Raw genomic sequence first — 18,598 nt, 5'->3', positions numbered from 1 at the left:
TTTTCAAAGTAGCATCAGCATCACCTGAAAACTTGTTGGAAATGCAAATTTTTTGTTCTCAACCTACTGAATCAGAAATTCTGGAGGTAGGGCCCAACCGCGGGTGTTTTTTAACAGGCCCTCCAGGCATTTCTGTAGTATACTTATATCTGAGAACCTCTGGTTTGGGAAATGTAAACTACTTAAGACAGTAAGTACAGCTACTTAGAGTAAGTACAGTTATTGGAGTGATCATAGCACTCTGCATCCACAAACTCTTGGGCTCTGACAATACTCCCGCCTCAGTCTCTTGAGTAGCTGGCACTATGGGTGCAAGCCCCTGCACCCAACTCATCTTCTCTTATGCTCTAACAGTCTTTAATTTTTGTTTTAGGTACCTTTTTATCCTAAATATTCTTAATCCCTTTTGAAAATTTGTCAATAAATTTAATAAATTCAACAGTTATTGAGTATCTATTTCTTGCTGTTGTTCTGCACACTGGTAATAGTGAAAAAGACAAGCTATGGCCTCAGTAAGCTAAAAAAAAAAAAAAAAAAAGATAGCTTTCAGAAATTCCTAAGAGGTGCTTTATTCAAATAGGAACTTAATGGATGTATTTTGCTAAGCATACGAAGTACTCATGTTTGTACTTTAATTGATAATTAAAAGTCCTCATTAGGATAGGTTGTCATTACCAAAGTCTGCATGTTTTCTAGAGCTATTTTGTGTTAGTCAGGTTTAAAATTCAGGACTGAAAGTTGGATGTCATGTAATCTCCAAAATAGTAATGCACATACGGTTCCAGCCTTTGCTGTCCTTGAATGTCTACAGAGAGTTGTAAACCTTTCAACTTCACTCTGGGGAAGAGGGGGTATGTGAGAGATGACCAAAGTTTGCCCAGGGAATCTTTGAAGAAGATGATAGTTTGTCTGATAGAAATAGATACTATAAAATGACTTTGAAAAGAGAAGACTTTCCTGCTTTGAGTCTAAAAAGGAAAGAAAGCCTTTTTCAGTTGTTTGTATTGTTCTTTCACAAAGAAGCGTCTCTTATGCTTCGTGCATCTTTTGAATAAATACTTAGTCCCTTGAAACTTGAAACTGCTACATAAAAGTTTAGATGACTGTAAACACAGTGATAACCCATTACTTAAATGGTTGGCTGATAGCATTATTTATGAAAACATTGGCATTCATATGCTTCAAAATGTAAGTTGAATGTATCTTTCCCCAAGTCCCTGACCTGCCTTTTAAAAATTAGGTTTGTGAATTATTCTGACCTAGTTATATCAACTCCTGCCCTATGAAAGAGAACATAGTTATTGCCTTAATTTTTCTGGAACTGATTATCCTTTATGTGAATGTCCTTGTCTTTCATTCCTTCCTTCTCGTTCTAACGGTTGGCTTTTGCTTATTGTACTGCTTATTAGCACCTTTACTGTAATAAGCAGAATAATGGTCCCCACAAAGATGTACATACACATCCTAATCCTCAGAGCCTGTGAATATGTCACCTTACTTGGCAAAGGGCAATACAAGATTGCAGACTGAATTAGATCTGCTAATCAGTTTACCTTAATTAGGGAGGTTATCCTGGATATGTGAGTGGGCCCAGTATAATCACTTGATTCCTTAAGTGTAGAAGAGGAAAGTAAAGAGAGGGTCATAGTGAAGCGACATGAGAGGGACTGGACTAACTGTTGTTGTCTTTGAAGATTGAGGGAGGGGGCCACTAGCCATGCAATTGGCAGATGGGGGGCACCTCTAAAAGCTGGAAAAAGGCAAGGAAATGATTTTCCCCTGGTGCCTCCATAAAGAAAGGGAGCCCTGCTGACCCTTTTGACTTTTGACGGCCAGAGAGACCTGTGTCAGATTTCTCACCTACGGAACTGTAAAATGGTAAATTTGTGTTGTTTTAAAGCCACTATGCTTATGGTAATTTGTTACGGCAGCAATAAAACCTAATACATTTACCAGTGTTGGAGAAAGGAAATGAAGGTGAAACTCAAGGCAGTCCACACAGGACAAGGTTTAATGGGGGCTGGAGTTGCAGCTCTTGCTGAGAGGAAGATACAAGCTGTCAGCGAATTTCAGCCCCTGTTCTCTCTGTTTGCCATTAATCCAGACAATCTGCAGTTGCCTGTTGCCAGTGTAATGACTTGAAGTAGGTTTCCAAACAATGTACCTTTTGTTCAGTCTGCCTCCAGTCCGCTCACTTGGCTATTACCAGAGTGATCTTCTCATAGAACAGATTTAATCCTGGTTTTAATACTTCTCTTTAAAGTCCATTTCATGGTTTTCCATTGCAACAGAATAAAGCCTAGGACTCATAGCATCACATTCAGGCCTCCTCCACAAAGAAGCTCCTGCCACAGCCTTATGTCATATTTCTCTGTCATGTGCATTTTATGTTCAGCCAAGGTAAAGTACTTAAATTTGTGTACCCAGCATACTGTCTTGCACTTTTGTCATTTCTGTCACCTCCAACACCCTCCCAGATTGTCGTGTCTGCTGGCAAACCCCTGTGAATTGTTCAAGGCTCAACTGAAACATTAATTCCCAGGAAAATCAAGGAACCTTCTCCATCAAATAAAATTGTTTGCTCTGTCCTTTTGTGCCACATTGTGACTTGTACACCTTGTGATATTAAAATGATTTCTTGCCATTTTATTCTCTTACACTAAACTGTGAGCTTCTTGTAGGCAGCACAGAATCTAATAACATATCTGTGGGATCTTAGTAACTCACATAGGTTACAGTAACTACTTAAGAAATAAATACTCAGTGAGCGTGTGATTATGTTACCCAGCCTGGCCAGCATACCACAGAGATGCCATTAGAATGCAGGTTTCTGAATCTCAGGCGGATGTTTGGTTGTATTTTTGCCTCTAAAACTTACACATCATAAAAAACTTTTTATGCCTATGTAATGTTTTTCATTTTAAGTAAAATTTAGACTGTTTTGTTTCATACTACTTCCCTTTATGTCCTTTAATTTAGCACTTGGTGATTTCATAATTTTACTGTATTGAAAAAGAAAACATCAAAACACCCTCTCTGTTTAATTTTTTCATGCCTCTATTTGGAAGATTTATTTTATGCAATGTATCTACTTATATTCTTAAAGCATTGAGAAGACTCAAATTTAGTTGCATGGCAAGTATCAAATTCATTTGGCTTTAAATATTTGAATTTTCTCTCAGCATTTCTGTTTCCTGCCTTTTTAGATTTGGTATTCAGTTAGTTTCTTCCTGATTGTGTATAGATTTGACCTTGCTGCACAGGTCTTTATGAAAATGTATACAGTCAGACTTGGAAACTGTAAAACAGTATTCAGATGGAATGAATTGTTTTCATAATTTTTATCATCACTTTACACTCTCACTGCAAAATACTCACAATTTTCATGATGATGGGAATAATTCCATGAGGAATTTCTCTTTTTACAACAGCTGTCAGACATCAAAGTCTTAAAATGGTTGGCATAATTTTTAGTGTGATCAGTATAGCACATCTTTCATGCTGCATAGTAATTTATAAGTTTGGTTTACTAATTTAAAAAAGGAAAACACTTTATCAAAATGAGCAGGTCCATGTTGGTGTTAATATTTTACATAAGAACCATTATCATTAATTTTAAAAATAGAAGTCATTGATGAATCAGTGAGACTTTAAATATATTTAAAACATTTTATTTGTGAAATATTGTGAAAGCTAGGCAAGGCCATGATTCAGAATGTGTCTTTAGGTTTTGAAGTCTATCACATTTCATCAGTGATTCCCTGGGAGTATTTTGCTTTGTTTGGGCGTCAACTTTAAAGTAACCAGCTGATTTAGCTACCGATATTTCCACTGGAAAAGAAATGTCCCGTGAGAAACCCGTCATCCTTAAATGTGTCAGACATATCTTCCATTGTGCATCAACCAAAATACTGGCATTATGGTCTTTTAAGAGCCAGTCTCTAGTGAATTCATGTAGCACAAAATGAGTCTACAGAGCCTAATCGTGCAGATTGTGCTGCAGACTTACCTTCCAGGAACCATAAACCATTCTTATGTACATCGTGTCAGTTTCTCATCTCCTTACACAATGCCAGATATACTCGGACACATTCTTACTCTTCATGTCTTCTTTGAAGAGATTCTTTACTTCTAACAGATTTCTATCATTATATCACATTATTATATGCAGTGAGTCACTTTATTCTTTTAAAAACATTAATTCACAGTGCGTGAAGACTTCTGATTCATTCCATGGACTTGGAACTTAACCTTGATAGTTTTAGTGTAAGTGCCAGCTACTGCTTTACCTTTTTTGGGGGTATGTTTCACTTTGGAAGCCGTCAGCCCTCTTTTTTTCATCCACTTGCTTGGGTGTCTTTTATTGACATACAAAGTTCAAAATAAATTTATCTGAACACAGTCTCTATGTTGTGACCTTTCAGCAGGTCACATGAACTCCCACGTTAACTTGATGTTATTACTACAGCTATTCATGGGGTTTTTTTGTTTGTTTGCTTTTTTTTTTTTTTGAGGTGGCTGCATCTTTTTCTGTCTGAACAACTCCTTTTCTTTGAATAACCATCAACAGCAATTGTTTTATTCTCTGCCTTGCAGGTACTACAGTGCGACCATCCTGCAGATGTCTGGTGTTGAAGACGATAGACTCGCAATATGGCTGGCTTCCGTGACGGCCTTCACGAACTTCATTTTCACGCTGGTGGGAGTCTGGCTAGTTGAGAAGGTGGGCCGCAGAAAGCTCACCTTTGGTAGTTTAGCAGGTAGGTGCCTGGACGGAGGATTCAGTTATAAACTTTTTTTCCAACAATTACCGGTCAACCTTCCAAAATCCAATACTGATAACACTTCTAATATTGGTTTCTTAGCCAAGCAATATAAAATTAGAGTTCTTCTAGACCAAATGAAAAAAAAAAAAGCGCTTTTAACAAATGTTACAATATGTGACTAGAAACTAGAATATGACTAGGATTGCAAGAACAATTTGGACCTACTGAGGGTAACATTTTTCTGTTATTATTTTGAGTTCTGCTCAAAGGTCCAAAAGTGAAAAGAATAATCCTTTTTTGTTCTATCCTTGTTTGAAAAACTTGGTTTTGAGAAACTTGCTTTTTAACATATGTCATATTTTTAAATTTGGAATAGAGTGGAAGTAAATCGGTAGCATTTTTTTCCAAAGTGCTTTCAACAATGGAATATTAAAACCGTATAATTTCTTTACAAAACAGAGACAGACTCTTCTTATATTTGAGACAGGTCTAAGTTCTAGAAAAAATTCTAGCTGGTTAAATGAATTTTTTATAATGACTAAATATGGCAAAATTTTCTTAACTCTCAAGTAACTTTTGTGTTTAAACTCTGCCCATTTCATTTGTTATTTCTCTGTAACACGAGGGCTTTTTCACTTGACAGAATGGGACCCATCTTTGACACTGGCTTCACTTGGTTGCATCATACAATTTTCTAATTTTTTCCTAAATATGCAGGCACATTCCTACTTACCAATTAGCTGAATTCTAATAGCTCCTTTATAAGTGTATTGAGTAAAAATACATTTTTCCATTAAAATTTAAAGTTTCCAGGGCAGTATTTACTAAATTCTGTTTTAACCAAATTATACCTAAAACATTGGTCTAATAGGACTGTTTTAGGCACTCACCCCAGATTTGATGAGAAAATACATTCTGAATTCCAAACTCAGTTATTAGGCATACTTATACTCCCCCAGCCCTCGCCCTAGAAGGAAGAGTGGAACACACCTCCCATTCTTGCTTAAGCACTAGGAGCCCTTGAGTCCAGTCAGGTGAGTTGAACTGCAGTATAAGCACTGAGGGGAAGGTGGGAGATTGTCTAATTAAGGGGCAAAGGTGATTGCCAACAGTCAAGCTACATAGGGAACAAAGAGGGTAAGTGAAGAAAGGTGAGAGACAAGGGAGGGTTTCAAAACCGTACATTTGTAATCCTATTGAAGAAACCAGAGTTGCTTAGCCTGGAGAAAAAACTAAAGGGCAGCCTAATACATACATTATTCTAGCAGACAGTAGATGTTATGAGGACATTGATTTTTACTAAATACAAGAAAAATATTCCTAATAATCAGAGCTATCCAACAATGGATCGTGTTGTCTCATTAGGATGGTAAACTCTCAACAAAAGGATAGATTCCCACCAGGCAGTGATGTACGAAAAGTAAATTCCTACAGTGGGCTGGAAATTGGATTCACTGACCTTTTAGGTTCAGGTCAACTCTAAGAAGAGATAATAGCTGCTTTCAAATAATTTTAATTGGTACACTTCCTTTCCAATAGGACCCCAATATATTGCTACCTCTGGAGGTCTATTTTTTAAATAGAATTTTAAGTGCTTCTTCAGTTTGGGATTTGGCTTTTGAGATCTGGGAAAAACTGCAAATTAAACATTTTTTTCTAGCAGCCTGTGTCCCTTCATTTGTTGTATTCCACTATAACACTTCTTATAAGTTCTGCAGAACTTGGGGGCATTATTGATACAAAGCCTGACTGTGTGGGTTTGAATTTTGTAATTTTGGGCAAAGTTCTATTTCCTCGTCTATAAATGGGGATTAATTATCATCCTGACTTCATAGAATCGTAATGAGGATTTAACACATTTTTGTGTTTAATACACAACCTGACACAGAGTAAAGTGCTCAGAGCATTTTAGCTGTCACAGCATTATTATCGCCAGAGTGACCCTTTGTTGTTTTAACCATACTGTGAAATCAGGCTCCATTGTCATAATCTGGGAACTTCCCTGAACTCTTGGCTGATGTCATGTTTTCCCTCTCAGCATAGGTCTTCTGGCCCAAGGATTTCCAGAGCCCATCCTGGCTATTAAAAGGAAGTATTAAGACAATTGCTTGGAGAGAAAGACCAAGAGATTTCAGGGGTTGCTTCTCATGAGAAACCTGTAGGCGCTTTTCTTTCCTGCCTTTTTCTGTTTCAGCCAAAACTACCAACACCTCAGCTGTGTCCACTACAAATCCTATGCAGTGATTCCTCCAGCTTGAGAGACACCATCCATCTGATTTCCTTGTTACGGAGCCCATTAAAATGATAGTGGATATCACAGTGGTTTAGGAGGTAGCAGGTTTGGTTTCTTGTTGCAGCCCTCCTCTTTTACATGTACATACAGTAAATAGTATTTATGCAGTTCTTGTTTTTCACTGTAATGAAATAGGTTCTTCCAATGGAAGTTTACACCTTCGGAAGGAGACTTATTGCTAAACAACCTTGTTAGTGTGTTACTATTACTCCAGTGTGACCCTCACAATAGATATTTCTTTCACGCTCCAATACTAATTGATTCAGTGTTAGTCATATTTTTATTTCAAAATGTTTTTGTTTTATTCATTTGTATGTAAGTGTATATTTGATATTTTAATAGTGCTAAGTATTAGAATATTGGTTTTTTTTTTTTTTTTTTTGAGACAGAGTCTCACTCTGTTGCACAGGCGAGTGCTGCAGCGTCAGCCTAGCTCACAGCAACCTCAAACTCCTGGGCTCAAGCAATCCTCCTGCCTGAGCCTCCCGAGTAGCTGTGACTAGAGGCTCTTGCTTCCATGCCCAGCTAATTTTTTCTATTTTCAGTAGAGTCAGGATCTCGCTCTTGCTCAGGCTGGTCTTGAACTCCTGAGCTCAAGCAGTCCTCCCTCCTCGGCCTCCCAGAGTGCTAGGATTACAGGCGTGAGCCACCACGCTGGCCTCTATTTTAAATTTCTTAAATTGGCTACAGCCTAGAATTTTTAAACTTTGGATTCAGTATTGTTCCCTATTTTGTGTTTTTATTATGATTTATTACATGGAGTTAAAAATAGAGAAAAATCTTATCAAAATAATTTTTGAATAAGTATTCTTTAAAAATTGCTACAAATAACCTATATTGAAGGTTGTACAAAAAAAACTTTTTATACAAAGACATAAAATATGTAGTCCATGAATAATTTTAACTGTAGGACATTTTGTGGTGCTCTTACTTTTTTAATGTTTTCAAAACTTGTTCAGAGCACTGGTCTTTTTTGTAAATATTACAAATTTAATGACAGCCTCTTGATTCTTTTAATATGGGAGGTTTGTATCTATGTAGCTTTATTAGTAACAAATTAGAAAGCCAGAAACACCGTATTTTTCCCCCACATATTTTGGTAATGGAATATGTCTGAAGACATCACTGACAGGCTGTCTCCATCAGAATTACCAAGAGTACTTATTTTAAAATATGGATGCCTGGGGGGCCCTATCTTAGATCTGCTAAATTAGAATCTCTGAAGATGGGATCTGGAGCATGTGTTTCTTAAGCAGGCAATACTTACACCAATCGTGAGAACTACTGCTCTAGTAGAGTCATGGGAAAGGAAGTTTTTCAGAGTATTTCTAACAATCTAAGACCTGTACCAGGTAGTTAATGTAACTTATTACATCAGATATTTGAGAATGCTATTTATCCAACACACTTTACTTCTGCAGGGTATATCTTTATTACGAAAATTGTATCAAAATTCCAAAATTTCAGTGTACTTGGTCAAGAGAGACCTTTCTCTTGAAATATAAAGTACATGCCAAAACTACACAGTACACTAGAGAAAATCCTTCATCCAAAACCTTCCCGTATTAGACTCAAATCTAGGTTGCACTAATTAATCACTGGATAATAAATATAATAATTTTAAATACTAAGAGGTAACTGACAAAACATATGTAACTTGTTAAGGAAAAAGGTAATTCAAGTAGTTTTATGCTTTAAGGGTATATATGAGTAGATAATAAGACTAGGTGATCATTTTAAAATTTATTCCATAAGTAAGGTCATTGAAGACACTATTCCTTTCCCTTAAAGAGCTTATCATGTCATAGGGTTTCTAACCCTGTCTGGGCATCACAATCACCTGTGAAACTTTTTAAAATTCAGAAATCTCATCCCCATCTTCTGGAGAGTCTGATGAAGAGTATGGGGTACATCTCAGGCATTTGCTTCTAATAGGAAGCCAAGATTGAGAAACATTGCTATGTGCAGTGAAGAAGGTAAAGGTATAATGCTGGCTTTTAAAATATTTCCATCCAAAATGGGCTAAAATAAAATTATTTGGCTTAAGAAGGGTTAACTTTCACCTGCTTGGGAATGTTGTGTATCCAGAATGGTCCATTCTCCATATTTTGCAAATTGGTTGGACGTTTTTAAAGACAGATGCAAGAGATATATTGACCATAATGCAGAACTCTCATCTAGGATACTGTTACCACCATGCTAATTCCGTGGCTTCAATTGGATGGCCTTAATATTTTTGTTTGTTTGTTTATTTTCTTCAAAAATAACCACCATTACAAAAATTTTAATGCTATGGTTCATCTGTTCAAGCAATAATCATTGGGATCTGCATATGCCAGGCACTAGAATTGGACATTTTGGGATATGTGCAAGGCATACTATCTTAAAGTTTACAGTTTACTGTGGAAATAGGTTATTTAATGAATGTTATGAACGAAGAGTATTATCTTTCCTTCACATCTAAAGTATCAAAGTTTCCCAATGAAAAAAAGTCTTACCTGTTCCATGGCAATCAGAAAAATTACTGAAGGACTCACATTCTTTGATAGACTAACAGTAAAACTCATGGTTGGTTTGTTTTGTTTGAGGAGAGAGGGATGATTTTCATAACAGACCTAGTATATCTGTTTTCTCAATTCAAGGCTCAATAGTCTTTTTTGAGAAAAGTAGTGGCTCAGACTATTCATAGTTCTGGTTTGAATTTTAAGCCAGCAGAGGTAAAGTAAACTGTGATTGTAGTTTGATGGCTTTATTGGCCCAGTTTGGCAAAATAGACTTCCCTTCAAGATTCCCCTTCCTTCAACTTTTTTCCTACTATTTGGGAGGTCTGCTACTGCTTATAATGATAATTATAATAACTAATATTTTCATAGCATTACAAAAATCTTTCAAATACATTATGACATTCAAAATTTACTGTAATTCTATAAGGTGAGTATTTTCACTAAGCTTTATTTTACAAATGACAAAATTGAATTACGGAAAGGTTGTGTGCCTTGCCCCAGATCACAGTCAGGAAACAGTAGAGCTGGAACCTAACCACAGCTTCCTGATTCCAGGAGCACCTCTGTCCCATGGCACTTGGCTTGACACATCTCCTATACCTTCAACACGGACACCTCAACTATTATATAATCCCATTATACTTCCACAGGGCAAAGTTCTTTTTTTAATCTATTCCTTTAATATTTTTGGTCATATTTTAAATTACCTCTTAGTTTAACTAATAAAAACTTTACTACTACATAAATTCCCTCCCTAAATTCCATATTTTAAACGTATTGTCTCATTCAAATAAATTGTACAAATTAATGCAGTCATATTTTCTTTCTCCTTCCTTCCCGTGACCCTTTTTGTTTATCCTCATGATGTCTGTGGCTGGAAAAATAGTCAGAAGTTCAACAACTTTCTTATTTACCATCAGGATTTCTATCAGGGACACAAAAATTGGCCTTTTAAAGTGATATGCCTAATCACCAATCCTATACCTTAAAATCAAAGACAAATATTCCACTTACAAGTGCTAACTGGAATGACAAATGTATACCTGTGTTATATCATTTCTGGCACCTTAAAGTCTTAAAATGCTGCTCCTTTTTAATAAATGCTTTTTCAACTGCTTTAGAAATAGTAAGTCTGTTGCTTTTTAGTTTACTGATTCAAATGTTAGTGATCGAATACCATTAAAACAATTTTCTTGGCACTGAAAGGAACACAAGGAACGCTCAATGTCATTCTGTTGCCTTTCATAGTTACTGATGTGTTAGGCACTCAATAATCTTGGTTACATTAATTGATTTTGAAATTTTCAACAATCCTAGATGGCTTTTTTGTTTTTTTTTAAGAAAATCATTACCAATTTACTGTTTGGTTAGCAAATGTATTTGTTTGAATTTCACTCCCATCATGTCTTACAATGAATGTGCTAGTGAGTTGTTCTGATAATCTGTTTATACATTAGCATTTTTTTTAATCCAGTGAAAATAGATGAAGGTAATTTTTTCAGAGGTATTTTTTTACCAAACCAAATCTGCTTTGGAAGAATGCTGTCAACTATTCTCTGATATAAAAATTTTTTTGTTTTCTTTGTTTGTTTTTTAGGTACCACTGTAGCACTCATTATTCTTGCCTTGGGATTTCTGCTATCGGCCCAAGTTTCCCCACGGGTTACTTTTAAACCAATAGCTCCGTCAGGTCAGAACACTACTTGCACAAGATACAGGTGAGATTTCATTATGTTCCCCTTCCTTAACCTAACTCTGGTAATTTCTCTGTTTGTTTTTAACTTTTCTAAAATTTAAAGAGACATGAGTAGGAGCTTGCTAGGAATCCATTCTTATGAGGGAAGGGAAGAAAATGGGAAAGGTTGTAGGGAGGGGGCACCAGGAAGAGGAACAGCATGTGCAAAGATGTGAGCATAAGGAATCAGAGAAAAAGTGAATTATTAGACACAGTTTTGGAGCTGTTTCTTCTCTGGAAATTAAAACTGGGGATTGATACTGAATCTAAGCAGGAATACATTGAAACTGTTTGAGACCATCTATGGCTCAGTGGCATCTATATCCCAGGTGAAATAAATAACTTTAATCAGTAATCAAAGTCTTGCAAGAAGCATATGTCCTTTGAATATTTTGACAGTTAACCTTCATTGAGTTTCATGGATATCCTCTTACTCATTTAAGGAGAAAAGAAAGTTTCCCCCAGTATTGTGGCTTTTCCTGGGGGTCAGGAAGTAGAAAATTATGATGGAAAAGAGTGAAATATTCTAGTGGCAAGCTGCATGCCTAAGAGCTCATTAAGTCTAATGGTGTACACACTGTGTGATGAGTGGATGGAAAAGTGCGTGGATGTATACATGGACTGAAGAATGCATAAGTGGAAGATCGAATGACTGAACAGATCAATTAATATATTTAGCAGCAGAGTTTCAAGGTTTTTTTTACTTGATTTTAGCCGTCAAAAAGGCTAACAACCCCTTTGAAACATAAGGATAGAATAAGACCTAACTTTAAAAAAATAAAAAGTTATATTCCTTTATCCTCGACTTCATGGGCACAAGTCTCAAATTGATGAGTTAATGATTTATTAAGTCAAACAGTTCTTTATGAAATTAAAACACTACATTTATACACTAAACTCCACTTGGTATCCACTTGGAACTTCTGGTTGAACATGAATATAATAAATTCATGGCTTTTCATAACAACACAAATGAGGAAGATATGTATTATTATGCTTTTCTGGTCCAAAATTGTAATATCTACTTGCATTTGGAAAATAGACAGTTATAGCACCTCTTTTATCTTACTAATAAGTTTTTTTTATTTATTTGTGTATTGGCTTACTGATTTTTATATCCTTGTTCTAAAAAGACTGAACAGATTTAAAAGGGGAATTGATATAATATCTATGTATTGTGTACTGTTGGTGAGGGTACAAATTGTTCTTAGTTTTGGAAATTGATATGGTTCTGCCTCATAAAAGTTAAATGCCTGTGCCCATTGACTCTGTACTTATACTTGTAGAAATCTGCAGACTACAGTGATGAGTATCTAATCCATTCTGACTAGAGTAGAATATTTAAGAAAATGAATGGTTCAAGAACAGTGGTTCTTTAATTCAATATATATTGGTTTCGTACCAGGCAGTATTGTAGGTTGAGGCCAAAAATATTGTAGGTTGGAGCTCACTAATGACTTTAGACCAACAGATTGACTATCCTAAATAATTTGCAGTGTGAATGTCCCCTTTTTAGAATATTTTAATTTTTTAATTGATATTTTATTATAAGGCCTGTTAGATTCTGTGAACATGAATGTATTAAAGAACATCTTTCAGATCTGTTTTTAACACACAAAACTGTGTACAAAGATAAAGATGGAAGCAAGTTGCTGTAGAAAACATGCAGCCACCTGCATAAAAGCTGTCACGGTACCAGCCGAGGCTAGGAGAAATAACTCTAGTGTGGGTATCATCTGAGTCGTACATCTTTATGAGAATGTGCATACATGTTTCTAATATGGCCTTTAGCTCCACACTCTTAAATTACCAATGTTCTACCCCCTTCATTTCCAATTAAATATATTTTCTCATGAGAGCTATCTAAGCTTTGAGGAATCAAACCTTTCCTAGGTAACACTTCCCTCAAATACTTGACATTTTATTATTTATAGTATGATCTCAGTATTGCAAATCATTATCATAATATCCTCAAAAGTAGACAGATATTTCCTAAAGTGTACAAGTGTAGAATTTTAAGGTACCTTGCCCCTAGGGTTTTAATCTTATTCACTCATCCCTTCTTCATGCATTTAAACATACTATGTAGCATCTACAGTAGGATTATAGTAAGGATGAATTAATATGTAGAAAATGCCTAAAGTAGTGCTTAACACATAGTAAGCACTCAGTAAGCATTATAGTCATTGTTGGAATTGATAAAGCCTATAACGGGAGGTGAGATCGGGATGATGGGACTCAGAGAAGACAGCCTTAAGAATGGGATGTTTGAACTGAGCTCTGAAAGGGAGAATGGAGCATGTATAAAGATGGTACAGGGCAGTAAGGAACTTGGCAAGGCAAGGAACTGAAAGAAGATTCGTGAGGTTAGAGAAGAATAAGATACGGTTATTAAGGTAGACCAGAGCCAGGTCATTCAGAGCCTTAGATGTTTTTGATCTTCCGTCCAAAAACATAAACCCAATGAGGAGTTTTAAGCAGCAGAGTGCCTTGACCAAATTTTCAATCCTAAGCTGTCTCTCTGGGGGTGTGGGTGCACAGAGGACATGTGTTCACGCAGGGAGACGGTTCTTGGAGTTGTCCGTGAGAGGATAGTTACCGAATTATGGTGTTGATACTGGAGATAAACAGGTAGAGAGACTCTCAATATATTCAAGAGAGAAAAATCAAAAGGAATTTTAAAATAAGTAATTGATTAAGTAGCCCAGGAGTTTGAGGTTGCAGTGAGGTATGATGATGCCATTGCACTCTAGCCCAGGTGACAGAGTGAGACCCTGTCTCAAATAATAATAATAATAATAATAATAAGTAATTGATTTACTATGGACATAAGAGAAAGGAGTCTTTGGATGACTCCTATTTGTCTTTAGAACAGCAAGGTGGAATAGATCATGGAAATGAAATGGGGTAATTAGATGAGGCAAGACCATGGGTATAATTTTGGGCATGTTGAATCTTACGTGTCCGTGAAACATCATCAGTGGGGATACTGCGTGGGTATTTGGGAGTACTGGTCTGTAGTTGAAGGAGAGCTCTGGGGTATAGAATTATTATCCATACATGATAATTAACGCCATGGACTTGGGTGATATCTGCTTTATAACCAGGATCTTTACTGAGACTCTCACTACCTTTGCAGTTCCACCAGTAGTTTACTAATCAGATGGACAGTACTGCTCCATTCTTCATGCTTTCTCCCCCAGCATAGAATCACAGACGATTCATGCAGGAAGGCCTTACACTGAAGTCTCTCATCTTACACTTGAGCAGACTGAGATTCAAATAAGTCACATTCCTTTCCCTAGGGCACACTAACTGCTTACTCTTTAGACTTCTCTTGTCTGATCCCCATATGGACCGTCTTTTTTTTTTTTTTAGCTCATACAGTTCTTAGGACTTTTTGTTAATGTGAAACCAATGATGCAACAGCTTCTCTTTCTACTCCTTTCAAACCCTTCTTGGGCTTTTTCTTGGAACAGCGACACAGTTTATCAGTTAAGATGACTTGTACAGTTAGGTACTTCTGCTAATTTAGTGATGATGCCTGGCACGTTAACTCCTCAATATAGTTCTTACTGCATTTTAGACCTTGTTTGAAAAGAAATTGACAAAAGAGACTGTGCCTCTAATTACTGTACTTTTTTTCTTTTATTAATAATACTTCTCAATTAAGAGTCTTACTCAGAGTCATCTGTGGAGGTACTTACAGCTACCCGCCTCCCCTTCCCACAGGTCTGCCTCACCAGGACAATGGAGTGTGGTTTAGAAACACTCCCCAGGAGATGCTAGTCTATCTTCCATTAAGAACCACTAACATAATGCTTCAATTTTTTTAAAAAAACTGCCAACTTTATTTTTTATTTTTTGGCTTCTTGAACATTGTTAAACCAAGAGTCCAAAGATTATCAATGTGCTTCTTTTTCTATATATTGATATTTTCATGTTTTCCTCTTCAAATGAAGTTCCAAATTTCCTCTTCAAATGAAGTTCCAGATTGACAAACTCTGGCTTCATCTGTCTACCTCCCTATGGTGGTGACACTAGTTTTGGGAAACAGTGTGCTTCTCATTAATTAGCCCTTCGAAGTTCATTTCCAAGAAAAATAATTTTGCATTTACTACACTGTCTTTTCTTCCCCTTTTTCTAGCCTGGTGTGATTTAACACACATCATTGACATGGGCACTTTAAGACTGTCAGATTCAATCATAAAACTTTTACTCAACCTTAGAAATGTGCAAAAACCCTATTAGCCTCTGTTCTTTCCCAGTATTTGACCTCCTGGTGATAATGCTTTATTTTCAGTAATTCGTAGCATCTTGACAGTGAATATATTATACTGTGAATGGAACTTTCCATTTTTATCAAAAAAAAATTCTTTTTTGCTTACTGATTTCCTTTAAAATTAACCTGTTTTAATATAAGAGGGCCTGGTGGTATATAGGCTAATATGCCTTGAGGATACTATTAAAACTAAGCAGAAAATATGTTATATGTATTGACTAATATCCATGGACCCATTTGAGATGAAGGTAAATGTATATAAATTGATTGAAACGGGAAATGAAAGTTTAAACAAAAAGCCCTCATAGGTTATCCTTTGACCTTATCTCCAAATAATTGTATATATCTTTTGCTAACACTTAAATACCCCAGTGCTGAAATTGACTTCTGGGAAGGAGGACTCTATCTACCTAATGATGAAAGGATTTCTATTCATCTGGACATAAGAGCTTCTTGAAGAAAGCTGGCCATTTATGGGGCATATTCTTTGACCTTTATATTTTGATGCCATGGCTTTTGGCCAAGGACTTGCACATTCTCCACAATGTCAAAAGATTCCCTACCCAAACGTAATTTATTTTCCATTGTCGAAAGGTGCTTTTTGAGAAGCCAGAAAGACAAGGAGGACTCCAGGGTAGCTGTGCAAACAGTAGGGAAAGAGCACTTAAGGGAGAGGGAATATCAGGTCGGGTGTACAGGTCCTAAGCAAGGAATGTGGCTTCTTCAAGGAACGGATCAGTGAGACCCAGCCATAGCAAGCAAGCGAGAGAATGGCACAAAGGTAGACTGGAAAGCAAGCTGGTGACAGAACATGTCAGGACCTCATAAACCATGAGAATTTTGGATGTCATTTTACAATGCTGAGAAACCGTCAAAGGGTAGTAAGATGGGAATGACAAGTAGATTTGCATTTTAAAAGATCAGTCTGGCTGCAGAGTAGAGAACTGATGAGACAAAGACAAAGGGTGATGAAAGAAGGTAAGTTTCAAAAAAAAAAAAAACTTAGTAGCCTAGGCAAGAAGACATAATGCAACCTTGATGGTGGCAGTGGAGATAGACTTGAGAGATACTTTAGAAGGGAATGACAGGACTACGTGGTTAGATGACAAAAATAAATAAATAAATAAATAAATGAATGCTTTACAAACAGAAAGGTACTCAGGGTGAGAGGAATAAGGGCTCTGAAATCTCACTGTAGTGTACTTCTCAGAAACACGATTCCAGGGATAGAAATCTGGAGACCCTTGCCCCTGCTCTCCAGTAAAACACAAAGCAGTCACATAATCAGAGCAGTACTTAATATTTCCTGTTGCTTGTATTATTTAAAATGTCATCTTCATTCCTGCTTGAACTCAGAAGACTTTTGAGAAAAGCTTTTGTCCCTTTAGGTCTGAAGTAAAACAAAAAGGTAAGGCGGGGGGGCAGTATATCTCTGATAACCCATAAGACCTATATTCTCATTCTAGGACTCTGGTCATTACAGTGAACAAATAAAACCAACTTGGGGTTTTGTTCACATTTCAAGTAAACCCACTTAAAATAGCATCCATATTTTGTTCTGCATAAACAAAAGGAATAAACCATCCAGGACTGTAGCATCAGAAGACTATAATCATAACCTCTGGTATATTTCCCTATAATAAAGGCCAAGAAGACATTATAGAAAATATAAATACTAAATGAATGAGGCCCCTAAAAAACTCAGACGTTCTCTCATTAGGTTTAAATAAAATGAAAATCACCATCTTGTAAATTGCATTAAATGAATGGTGACAGCAGTTCTGGTATCAACATTTAAACATTCTGTTTTGTTGAACTGAAGTATTTCCCATCATTGTAAAAGCAAGTTACACAGCCCTTACTATGCTTCCCCTCTCTGAATGGTAGAAAAGTAACTATTGCTGTGGAACAGACTTTTTTTTTTTTTTTAAACAAAGAATAGCTACCTGGTTGCTAAAAGAATCTCTTCAGTGAGAATAATTTTGAAAATTATTAATTTTGATTGGGTGTTTGGGTGGGTAGACAGAGATGAATGAAGGGTTGGTTTTGCCAAGGTAGATGATACTGACTAAAGGAAGTTTTTTGGTATAATTTTCACCCTGAAATTTAGGTACATGTGTTAGAAAATTTGGCAACACTTTGTTTTAAAGTGTTTGCTATAAAAGAGTTGATGATTTAGGAAATTTCCAGACCTTTTTTCTTCAAAGTTTCCTTCCAGTCATGGCTGCGGCGTGATGGGTGATACGGTCTGTGTGCACGCCAATAGTCTCCGCAGTTCCGGCACTCGGCTCTCTGGGCTCACTTGAAACGCACGTCTCGCAGTGTTTAGGTCAGGCTTCCGCAACTCTTCAGATTGTTGCATGGTGGTAACAGGATAATGTTTTCCTAATATTAGTAAGTAAATAAGTAACAAAAAGGATGGTATATCATATGTCTCTTGGATTGTAACAGCCTGGTTACATAGTAAATAAATTAGAAAACTACAAAAATGAAATCATGTATCCTAAACAACCTGGTTTTAGTGGCTGACAATCAGCAGTTGATTATGGTATAATTCTACGCCATTTGGAAAATCAAAGAATACTGAACTTTAGGAAAAAAATACATATTCACATTTATAGTCAGTTCATTGTTTTAATAAACATTTTTGGGAGTTGCAGTAGGTCAAGGGATATTGAGATTAAAAAAAAAAACAAAAAACAAAACTCCTCCTCCTCCCAGAGTTTGCACCTATAAGGGAGAAAAATGCAAATACATAATTACAAAGCAGTGTAATAAAAGTTGATGAATGTATCGGCATGGTCTGGCATAATTCAATTCTAGAAGCCAACACAGGTTTCACACATGAAGCTTCTTAACATTCACATTTTTCTAGATATCCTTGTAATGTTTTTAACTGCATAAAATAAATTTTATAGGAGTACAAAGGAAATCAATTCTATTGAAATACAGTTGCCAAAATACTTCTAAAAATAAACTTGTTATATAGCAATGTAGTACTTCTTGATTAACATATTA

At 36.2% G+C, this 18,598-nt stretch overlaps 1 protein-coding gene across 1 annotated transcript in view; it reads left to right on the top strand.

Annotated features, from left to right (window-relative positions):
* SLC2A13 (solute carrier family 2 member 13) overlaps positions 1 to 18,598 on the top strand; it is a 336,502-nt gene that overhangs the window by 243,185 nt on the left and 74,719 nt on the right. Inside the window, exons 5-6 of the mRNA XM_069490901.1 lie at positions 4,597 to 4,760; positions 11,161 to 11,281. Of these exons, the coding sequence (XP_069347002.1) occupies positions 4,597 to 4,760; positions 11,161 to 11,281 (285 nt within the window). The remainder of the gene's footprint in view (positions 1 to 4,596; positions 4,761 to 11,160; positions 11,282 to 18,598) is intronic.

The sequence above is a fragment of the Eulemur rufifrons genome, chromosome 16 (assembly GCF_041146395.1).
Source record: "Eulemur rufifrons isolate Redbay chromosome 16, OSU_ERuf_1, whole genome shotgun sequence".
NCBI lineage: Eukaryota > Metazoa > Chordata > Mammalia > Primates > Lemuridae > Eulemur > Eulemur rufifrons.
This window is presented reverse-complemented; position numbering and strand designations above follow the sequence as displayed.